General features: G+C 29.3%; 1 protein-coding gene across 1 annotated transcript; it reads left to right on the top strand.

The window, feature by feature from the left end:
• Positions 1 to 5036: 5036 nt before the first annotated feature.
• LOC133686619 (uncharacterized) lies at positions 5037 to 9107 on the top strand. The gene is made up of 8 exons (XM_062106989.1): positions 5037 to 5489; positions 5590 to 5739; positions 5832 to 5966; positions 6080 to 6145; positions 6367 to 6417; positions 6545 to 6631; positions 7897 to 7981; positions 8590 to 9107. The coding sequence occupies exons 1-8, from the start codon at positions 5292 to 5294 to the stop codon at positions 8799 to 8801; spliced, it is 984 nt and encodes a 327-aa protein (XP_061962973.1). The 5' UTR covers positions 5037 to 5291; the 3' UTR covers positions 8802 to 9107.
• The last annotated feature ends 3089 nt before the right edge of the window (positions 9108 to 12196 follow it).

Raw genomic sequence — 12196 nt, 5'->3', positions numbered from 1 at the left:
TAACAGTTAAGGAAGAGTAACCTTGAATTGACTAAAGCTAGTTGAACCTAGTATACAAGCTATTAAGACATTTCTCCTTACACATCCTTAAGAAAAGGTCAAGTATTCAAATCATTGTGGAAATAAATGAACATTTCAGTATGGATCTATTCTAATTTTCAATTATTTAAAGGAAAAGTCATTTGCTCACTGTGGAAATAAACAATAAATTACATAATAGAAATGATAGAGTTAATCAAATATTATGTTAGGAGTGAATATCTTTTGTATTTAAGTCTTGACATAAAGTTTGACTTTCAAGATATGCTCATACCTTGCTAGCATATCATAGATAAAAAAAATAATAAGATAAAGAAACAAATTTTAAAACATAAATCTTGTCTTTCTCACTCACATCTTGATTTGATTAGGTAAAAAGATACGCATTCATAAATAAAGATTGACCAATATGTTAAGCATCTCTTTTCAAATCGTCAATTGTGAGTATTTTTATGCTAGAAAATTAAGTTATTTTATATAGGTCCATATCTCTGTCTAAGTGTAGAATTAGATATACTTGTGAGAAAAACAAGTGAAATTAATATGCGTAATTGATTGATGAAACAAAAATAAAAGGAAATAGTTAGTCTAAGAAGTCTATCTTTTTCATAACACTAACGTGTCAAGAGAGGTTATAGGTTCATATCATGAAGCTAGTTATGAGCAGTAATAAGAGAAAAACAGATGTTTCATGGCTGATTTAATGGTTTTGTTTATCAAAAAATGCAATCATCATTCTCTTTCTCTTATTGTTTCTTATTTGAAGGCACACTCATCTTATGATTTTTCAAGAAAATCTATTTCTTCATCTTTACTTACAATCTTCTGATAAATACAAAAGAAATTTTTGAGACACAACATCTGCTTATTCTTCCATCTTACATTTAACATTTTTGCAAAAATAATAAGGATATCCTCTCTTGATCTGAAATTTATTGAGAAGATTGTTAAAAAAATGTGTTTTTCATCTATGCACTACATTTGTAGAGCAAATTTGTTTTGATTTATTGTTTTTGAAAATGAAAAATTCATTTTCTTATTGAAGGGATATTATAAAGTAAAAGCTAAGAAGAAACTTGAAACCCCTACTTCAAACTCTACCAATAAAGAAGAATAGGAGACCTCATCCCCTAAAAAGACTCTAGTTTAGCCCTTTAATATTCAAAAGACAGAACAAAATGTTAAAATAGTGACTAGTTCCTTTAAATTTACAACATAGTCTATAAAAATTGACCGCTTCATTTCCTCTAATGCATAGATGGCTTATATAACCAATTTCTCCAAAAAGAACATATTGGTAAAAAGAAGCTCTAATAAGTGATCTTTCTGATCCCACATCTATGTTTATAAAAGATATCTTAAAAAAAAAACAATAGGGTAAACTGACTAAAGGAGCAACTGCTCTAAATGATGAGGTAGTTAGGGAGTTTTATGTCAATCGTGAGCATTTCCATCTTGATGACCACTTCATTACTTCTATTGCTATAGATTAAAACCTTGAGTTGTCTCATGTTATCATTAAAAAGATATATGAACTACATGAAATCACAGATTTTGGCTTTCCCTATAAATGAATAGGAGCCCTTTTAAAAACTCAGATGAATGATCTGTTTGTTATCCTTAAAGAACCAAAATGATCTACCAAAGTATATAGACTGCCTATTAACACTATATTACATCCTTACTAACTATTAGCAAAACTTATGCTAACAAACCTCTAGCCTATTAGAAGACATATTGAGCTAACAATTAAGAAAACTTGGTTCATGTATGTTATTACTATTGATGTTTCTATTATCCTAGCTATTTACTTTGTTGATATCATACAAAGAGCTACAATTGAGAAGAAAGTGAGTTTACCTTTTAGTAGGTTGACATCTAGGGTAACAATCATGGCTAAAATATCTTTGTGTGATAATGACCCAATAATAAATATTTATGGTAAGATCTTAGTCACAATTATTGTCAAATCTGAAGTTGTGGTCAATTAAAAGAGGTCACATCTTGAAAAGTCTACATCCTCTCAGCCTAAGATTCCTCAAACTAGCCTCCCACTCCCTTTTATAATAGAAAATTATAAGTAATATCAAACAAGTTTGATAGTTTTACTAGTAAGTGGGAACAAAGGATTGATGCAGTTAATAACAGACTTGTTCAACTCAACTTAGATGTCGAACAAGTACATCAATATGTTATTAGTTAAGATAAGGAGTATGATTGATGTCAACCCAAAAGGAAGACAAAGATGCAAGCAACCAACCAACAACCACACAAGCAGCCAACAGTCAGCCCCGAGCCCTATCAGAGAATTTTTTGTTGTTATGAAATTTTACTGATTTTTAATCAGTAATGAATATTGAATATTCTTATCTATAATAACTTGGATATTTTTTTAGTATAAGAACCTCTATGTTGAATACTTGATGCACTGAACTTGATGCATGTAGTTGCATAATAATATTAATGCATAATAATTTTCGAACATATTATGAACTATTTATTATGTAACATGCGATATGAAGTGTTCTTTGAATAAATTATGAAATGTATGCATGAAACATGTTAGAAACTGATAGGATGTTATTGCATGAAAATTAATTGTTCTCATGCTACATAACATTATTTCAATTATACTTACAGGAATACTTTAATGAAGTATATGTTTATGATTGAACTATTTGAACTACTTGCATGTTAATTCATCTTTAACATGTTTTGTCACAAATCAACCAAAAAGAGAGATTATAAATGTCAAAATTATTGGCATTGATTAGTTAATGATATTTGCGTTGATAAAGATGAATTTGTTTAGATTGTTAGTTTATTCAAATTAGATAAATAATTTATCAAGTTTATTATTTATGTAATTACCTAGTTTGTTTGAATAAATTATATAAAAAGCTTAGATAAGTTTTATTAAAAGAAGATAAATACAAGTTATCCAAAGATAACTGTTGGAGAAATGTTTTTGTGAAACATGATTAGTAGTTTGTTAGGTTTGAAGATAATGTTTATCAAAAGTTCTTGTCTTTATCACATGGATGTATATTTAAGTAAAGACAATCAGAAGAGTTAAAACGAGAGTAGCACTAGGTTGAGCAGTACTTGCAGCGGAGTAAGAGTGCTCAACCAGCTAAAGAGTTATACAGAGTTTCACAACATATACTCTTGACATACAAGTGGGGTGTGAAGAAAATTATCGATGAGAATTGTTCAATGAAGAGTTGGAGATCCTGCAGACTCCTAACGGGAGTTTCTGTGTTAACTATTAGCAATTGGATGTTCAAGTTATGATTACAACAATATGAAAATCATCAGGTGTTCTAACAAGCTATTATGGTAGAAGACAAAACAGTTTGTTTGTCTTGTAATTTCACCCTTAGTCTTCTGCGATTGGATCCTTAAATTTCTGTGTTTTCTTACAAAATAGTTCTTGGTCTTAGATATTTTCAATTTAATTTCCTAATGGACCTTCAAACTTTTAATTTCTTCAATTTCACCTTGATTTTTAACCAAATTAAGTCCCCAAAGTTTAGCGTCTTTTTTAAAAAAAGTCATTAGTTGTGAATTTCTTCAATTTGACCCTTAATTAACCCCAAAAACTTTGATTTTCTTACAATTTTATCCCTGATTTCACCAAATTAACTTGTAAAAATTAAATTTGGTCATCTAAAACTCTAATCTTCTCAATTACACCCAAATTAGACTTCCAAACTTAATTTTTCACCAATTAAGTCCTTAATAAATATAATTTCACTAATTAAAAGTCTAATTATGTATTTGCACTTAATAAAATCTTTTAATTTGATATAAGGATTGAACTTGAAAATAAAAATAAATAAAAGATGGCCCAGGCACATGGGTGTAGGCTTTTTTTTTTTCCTTTATCTTTTTATCTTTTTTCTAATTTTATATTTCAACATTATGTTTATATTAAGTTTTTATTGATTTTTTTTCGACCTCATCCTACAACACAAGGTTTATTTTTAATTGATTTTATAATTTATTTTGTTTTGCTTTTTTATATTTATCGTGATCTCAAACAAATGTCTTAATTTGGTTCGTGTTTAATTTTACGAGTGTCTACTTTATTTCTTTATAATTAAATAAAAAATTGTTTTTTAATTTTTTTTATTAAAACTAGTTCAATTCATAGCTTGGATTGTGACTTTTGCATGTTAAGTTATGAACTCGAATCAATTCAATGAGTCGTGGTTTGAATATTTAAAACAAATTATGGGAAGGATCTCGGTTTTAGAGAATGAATGATCTTAGATTTATTTTTAAATCAAATCATGTTTTTATTATTTTTTAATGTTGTTTTTAGATCTATTACCGTGTTTGACATTGTGGTAACAATTAATTTTTAAATTAATTTTTACTTGAAAATATATTAAAATATTTTTTTATTTTTTAAAATTTATTTTTGACATCCACGTATTAAAATAATTTAAAAACAATAAAAAATTAATTTAAAACAAAATAAAATTTTAATTATTTTTGAAAAACATGATGTGGCTGCAAAAACAAATATGTTCTAAATTAAGAGCCTGTTTGGGAGTGCTTTTCAAAAGCGCTTCCGAAAAAATTTGAAAATTTTTTTTGAAGTAATATATTTTTTATATTTTCAAATCATTTTGATGTGCTGATCTCAAAAATAATTTTTAAAAAATAAAAAAATATTGTTGGCACACTTTTTTGAGTGAAAAGTATTTTGAAAAGCAACCACAACCACACTCCTAAACACCCTTTAATTAAGTCAACCTCAAATTAGATTAAGATATTATTTGACATTGTGGTCCAAGTTCCAACTATGTTATTTAAAATTTTTAAATTGTTTATGGAAAAATTTTAAATTAATATTTTTATTTTAGTTTAATATGTTAATATAAAATAATAAAAAATATATTATTTTAATAAATTTTTAAATAAAAAACAATTTAAAAATAATCTTTATTCCACTTTTATACACGCTCTAGTGACATTTTCTGAGAATTCCTTCTTGTCTTGACATATTTTTTACGTTGAAAACAATTTTGTTCGGAACCGCAGCCTAGGCCGGTTATCTAGTTCATCATTAATTTATTATCACGCTGCGTCTCTCTCCGGCTTTACGATTTCAAAGATCAAGTCAGTTAATCCCTGATTACTCACGTTCCGAACACCCAATCTTCAATCAATTGCAGTAATTTGGGTTTTGTTTCTCTCTATTTCATTCGAAGAAGAAGAAGGCAAGTAACTAAGCAAAGAAGATGGGAGAAAGAAAGGTGTTAAACAAGTACTACCCCCCAGATTTTGATCCATCGAAATTACCCAGGATCCGAAGACCCAAGAACCAGCAAATCAAGGTCCGAATGATGCTTCCCATGAGCATTCGCTGCAATACTTGTGGTAATTACATCTATAAAGGCACCAAGTTTAATTCTCGCAAAGAAGACGTAATTGGCGAGGTAAAAATCAGGATTTAGTTTGTCCCAGTTAACTATCGTAGTTTTTTTTATGATTATTTATTTATTTTGGGTTTTGGCTGTGAATTTTTTTTTTTTGCAGACGTATCTAGGAATACAAATATTTAGATTTTACTTCAAGTGTACCAAGTGTTCTGCCGAGATAGCAATGAAGACGGATCCTCAAAACTCGGATTATACAGTTGAGAGTGGTGCCACGCGGAATTTTGAACCTTGGCGTGCCGAGGACGAGGTAAAAATATTAGCTACCATGTTGTACTTTGGTTGTTGTTTATATGTGAGGATTGCTTGTTTGGAAAATAATGCTGTTGTTTGTGGTGGTAGGTGCTGGACGGTGAGAAGAAGAAGAGGGATGCTGAAGAGATGGGGGATGCCATGAAATCATTGGAGAATAGAACTTTGGATTCTAAAAGAGAGATGGACATTCTTGCTGCACTTGACGAAATGAAGTCTATGAAGGTAATTGGTTTGTGGGGAGTTGGTATTTTGATGCTTTGGGTTGATGTTATTGGTTAAAATTATGCTCTGGTGATTTTTGTCTTCCTGTACTGACTTTTGTTTTTGGTTTGCAGTCCCGGCATGCAACTGTCAGTGTAGATGCAATGCTCGAGGCTTTGCAGCACACTGCTTCTGAAAAGGTATGGAGTTTCAGTTATTCGATATATTCTCTCTTAGTTCATTGAAATGAAAAGCAGCGAAGCATTATGTGCATTCTGTGCTTTTACATGTGAATGTGTGAAATCCAAAATAGAGATTCTTGCAGGCATAATGCTTGCTTTCTTCTGGGAACGTTTTCTTTTTTATCTCTCTGTTGTATTGCCTTTGTTCTGACACCGGCAATGGATTTATGTGCTGACAGGAGAAGAAGTTGGAAGAAGAGGATGAAGCTCTTATAAAATCAATATTCCAAGTTAGTGCTCAATTTCTGTACTTGCTAGTTTTTCCTAACCAGCTCTTTTGAATCCCCTTCCTTTGCTTACCTTCGTCTATATGACTGGTTGCTCATACATGGTTTGTTTTCTTTTTAAAATTTAAAGCAAAGCAAAAAGGAGGTTATTAGAAGAATTTCTGATGAAGATTCTGATGATGATGAAGAGTTCAACATGTCAAATGACAAGCTCAAGGTATGAGAATCCTGTAATTCTATTTATTCCTTTTATTAGTTACTTTATGGATATATGAGAAAAATATGAATGATACAGAATATAGTTGGTGTGATCATTAAAGGAAATTATGAGAAAACGAATCAAATGTGGTTGTAAACTTTCACATGCATTCTTTACCCTAGGCAATTTCCCCATCGGTATAATTTCAAAATATAAATGGTTATAGAACACATGTTTTACTTCTTCCAGAGGAAAGGAATGATTAATCTCAAAGCTAAATCCACCGTCTTTGTACTTTTATTTGCAAATATGACTATTGTTCCCCTTTAATTATTGTTGCTGTGGAGGCTTTGCCCTTTGATTGCGTTTATCACTTAGAAAATATAATGATGGAGCTTTGGATGCATTGAATTTGGAAAGAAATATGTAGATGCTCTTTGTAGGAATGAGCTAGTGTGTATGCTTTAGAGTTTACCTATAGAAAAACTGAAATATTCAATTAATTAGCTCCAAACTTCAAGAATCTATCCCTCCTACTGAAATCAACTTTTCTTGGATTGAGTTTTTAGTTTAGAACTCAGATAGATAAAGGGATGCGAAGGTGTATGTATTAAATCTTGTGCTTTTGGCTCACTGGTCCTGAATTTTGATCATATAGCCGTAGCTGAACCTACAACTGCAAAGACATAGCAGGAGGGAAGCATATTTATGACAGGTGGGTCAAGAGTATTAATAAGGGGTGATATAGAACATATATGAATATTTCGCAACCATGCCCATACTTGTGAAAACATTAATATTCCTACAATTATCTTCCATCCTTGCACCTTTTCACTCTACCAAAAAAACAAAATAAAAAAATAGCTTTATTCCTCCATATACTGTCCCACTTTCCAACCTTTCCATCTCTACAATTCCAGTTCAGAGAAAATGTTATGGTAATGACTTTTTGGAGTATACTAATTAAGTGACTCCTTATTCATTTAGGCACAAGGAGCAGTTTACCTGAATGCATATTTATCGGAAATACAGTCTGTCTGTGTGACCTTTTACATTCTTCAAGCATTGTGTCTGGATGCATTGCCGTCATGCATCAACTTTGTCAATTTTATAAAGTATTTCATCTACTGCACTCATCATGAGCGTAATTGAACCATTTATATTTGCCCTTCTTTCTCTTCTTTTTCATTTGCAATGTATTAAACTTCCAATATAGCAATTTATGGCTTTAAGTGGAGATTAAATGGTTCCTTAACTTGAACTCTTGCCTGCATGCATTGCAGAAGAGGAAAGTTGCTGATGAAGTTTCAAGTAAACCAACAGATTCATTAACAAAAGCTAGTGTTTCAGATAGCTCAAATAACAAAGGTACTCTATATCTGTCTTTTACCTTTTCCTTCCTTAATTTTTACAGAACTAAAATTCTTGGAGTGCAGTTAGATTGGAGTTCATAATTAGAAGCAAGGAATGAAAAGATGAGTTATATATAAGCTCCTTGTTTGACATTGAATGGAGCTATTCATTTGTCAATATCGGTAGATTGACTATGATGTTTGAATAATGCGACAACTATGAGGCAAGAACAGCATAGATAGCTAGAATATTCTCAAACTCACTTCTGTGGCTAAATGTTCAGTGTATTTCTGCTAAATATCGAACATCTCCTGCAAAAAAGTATATTTTAATATTCAAAATGTTTCACTGCCTTTCTGGTGGTCTGCATGACAGGTCTAATGTATTCAGAAAAAACGTGTGTTGGTGTCCCAAATAGAAGTTATTAATGCTCTATGTAAAAGAATATCCTTCAAATGCTAGTGTATTTAGAAACATTTACGTCAGAAAATTTGATTTCCTACACATCACCAGGATCTTAATTTTCAGCTTAGGATTGTTACCTTTTGTTTTACTTGTTACATTCATCTGTTATTATGAAATCCTAGATGAGTCTGACATTCATGTTCTTTGGTTGTCAACAGAAAATTCAAGCGGTTCAGGGACTAAGAATGATAGTAAACCCAGTTTCGGATCCCCGATGATCAGGATATCTGTGATAAAGAAACCAGTTGCATCTTCTGACAGTAATAAGCCAGTGGAGAATAAACAAGTGGAGGAGAGTAAAGGCAATGATACAAGCACTGGGCTACAATCCCTATTCCAGAACTATGACAGTGATGATGAGGATGATTAGTAAATGGTATTGTTGTATACCAACATAGCTTCCTTACATTGATGAAGTTTTGGAAATCTATTTCACTCTCTTTCGCTCGAGGGGCAATGGTTATGGAATATTTTGTCGAGTATAAGAAACTGTCACTTGAAAGCATATGCCAGGCCGTTAGAAAGCGAAGTTTTCCTATGGCTCGGCTCTGGGTGTGCAATGTTAGGCGTTCGCTCTTTGGATTCTGCTCTGCAAACTAGAAGAGACAGGCTCTATTTGAATCAACTTGGAATTACAGATTCTGTTTGATTTAATGGTTCTGATTTGCTTGATGAATTGATGAGCATCGGTGTAGATGGCAATTATAGCAGTAAGCGACGGCCAATAAGCACAATGGGAAGTAAAACATTTGTCAGTTAAGGTCCCTTTGTTTTGCAAAATGTTTTCCAAATTTTTCCATGTTCATATTTTACATTAAAGTATTTGCTTTTTTAAAATATTTTACAGTAAAATTAGTTAATAAAAAATATTTTATAATTAATTTTTAAATTTAGTTTATTTACTGTAAATTATTTTTATTTTATAAAATATTTTATACAATTTACGTACAATATCATTTAATTATTATTTTTATCTAATCATCATCTTCTTTTTCACTATCATTACCATCTTTTCAATTATTAATGTCATCTCACCATCATTTTTTTTTTTCACTATCTTCATCTCACTGCTACGATTTTTTCCACCACAATTACCTCACCACTCTCTCTACCACCAGTCTCATCTCACTACAACTAGTTATTTCATCATATCCTACACTATCACTATTAAAAAAATATTTTATAAGCAGAACATTTTACACATAAAATATATAAAATATTTTTTTACTTGTAAAATATTTTATACAAAATAAAAAATTTTAATTGTAAAATGCCCTCTTGTTTTTTTATGAGAAAACTAATATTCTCTTGAATATAAAAAATTCTGATTTTTCTTTCTATGCAAAGTAAATTTAGATAGTAAAGAAAGCATATGGCGGTGGCGGCGGCGGCGGAAAGAGGTAAGAGCACTGGTGGTGAAAAATGAAAGAGAGAGCAAACTGTATTTTTTTTTTTTAGCTTTTTTTTTTTAATTTTATTACCTTACAGAGAAGGAGAGCGAACAGTGGGGATTTTCAGGGTATTTTTGGTCAGCTTACTAATAAAAGCCTTGATAAAAAAATTATATTATTTATGATTTTGGAATTTTTTTAGTTCAAGAATCTCTTTCCCCTCAAATTTCATAACTTCATAATGGTATTTTACAACTTAAGCAATACTAGATCATTGGTTCATGTTATTAAATTTTTTTAACTTAAAAAAATATTCAAGTGTTGTTATCATGTTTGTTAATAAAAAAAATCTAATCATGAACTTAAAATATGATACATATTAGATGATATTTTTTTAACATTGATATGATGATATATTGAATGATTTTTTTTCAAATAGTAATATAACAATGTATTGAATTGACCTGAGTTAACATGTTAAATGCGATCTAGGTTATGAGACTATAATAACTTATAGAAAAAAAATTAAAAAAAATTAAGAAAGTCAATTCTAAATTAACCTAATGTTGAATAATAAAATTAAAAAAAAGAACAAAAAAAAAATACATAAGTCAACCTAGGTTAAACTATCAAATCCGTGACCCGGGTTATAAGATCAAAATAATCACATAAAAAGCAAATCGAGAAAAATTACGAAGCTTAATTTCCAACTAATCAAATATTGAAGGATGAAATAAAAAAAATCAATTAAAAAAAAAACAAAAAAAAAACTCAAATCAACCTGAGCTAACTTATTAAACTTGCGACCTTGATTATGAGACTAAGGTAACTTCATATAAAACAAATAAAAAAAATTATGAAGCATATTTCCAACATATATAATGTTGAAGGTTGAAATATAATAAATAAATAAATCCATGAGACTAGGAAAACTCTCCTGAAAGCAAATTTTTTTTTAAAAAATATGAAGCTTAATTTCTAAACAATCAAATATTGAAGGATGAAATTGAAAATAAAAACTAAATTAAAAAAAAAGATTGAGTTGTTGAAGCGTGAAATTGAAAAAAAAAATACTCAATTAAAAAAACCAAAAAAATAATCAAGTTAACTCAAGTCAACCTGTCAAACTTGAAACCCGAATCATGATATCAAGATAATCCTATATAAAAAAATACAAAAAGTTACAAAACCCAATTGAAAAGAGTATTCAATTAAAAAAAGGACTAAAAAATAAACAAAATCAACTCAGGTCAATTTATTAAACTTGTGATCTAGTTCATAACATCACGATAACCTTATAGAAAGCAAATAAAAAAAATTATGAAGTTTAATGTACTGCTAAGTCAAAGTTAAAGGATGAAATCGAGAAATAATTAATAAGAAAAAGTTGGCTCCAAATTACCCGAGTCAACTTGAGTTAACCTGTTAAACCCACAACTTAAATCATAAGATCATGATAAATTTATTCACGCAAATAAAAAAAATTATAAAGCTCCTCTTCAAACATATCTAATATTAAATGTTGAAATTGAGAAAAAAAAAAACCTAAATCTATGAGACTAGTATACAATCCAATAGAAAAAATATCAAAAATAATTATGAAACATAATTTCTAAAACAATTTAATATTGAAGGATGAAATTAAAAAAAAATTGAGTTGTTGAAGGTTAAAAATCGATAAAAAATTATAAAGCCTCAAATCTAATATATTTAATGTTAAAATTTGAGATTAAAAAAATATCTATGAGACCAATATATAATTCAATAGAAAATAAATTATGAAGTATAATTTTTTAAAAAATTAAATGATAAAATAAAAAAAAATAACTCTTTCCTAAAGCCTTTAATGTTTTGTTAATTAATAATAATAATAATAATTGTCCCCACAAAAGAAAGATTTACATTTCTTTCCTATAGACTTCATGGGAATTTGGTGGATCTGCATTTTTGATTGATCGATGCAGGGCCTAAGCTTAATGTTGTATGTTTAGGTAAAATAATTATGTTTTATTTGCAAAAGTGCATTAAGAAATACCATGTGGGATATAGTTTTCCCCGCGCCACTATTCAGGAATAAATTATTATAGATTGTTACAGCAATATGTTTTATTTTTAATTTTTTTCTATTACACTTTTATAGAACCAAATTAATAGCTAATTAAACTAAATTTATTAAGAAAAGAAAAAAATTTAAAGCTAGGGGAATAAGATGAAAAAAGTAGCAAAAAAAAAAAAATTTCAAAACTTGGAACTAAAAATACATTTGGTTCTCCAACTTTATAAATTATAAACACTATTTATGAAATTCAATTTTAATCCTAAATTTCATTTTTTTTTTGTCATTTATTTGAGAGATGAGAGAGAAAATAGCTGA

This window comes from Populus nigra, chromosome 1, assembly GCF_951802175.1.
Source record: "Populus nigra chromosome 1, ddPopNigr1.1, whole genome shotgun sequence".
Classification (NCBI taxonomy): Eukaryota; Viridiplantae; Streptophyta; class Magnoliopsida; order Malpighiales; family Salicaceae; genus Populus; species Populus nigra.
Note: the sequence above shows the minus strand (reverse complement) of the source record. Positions and strands in the feature narration are given on the sequence as shown.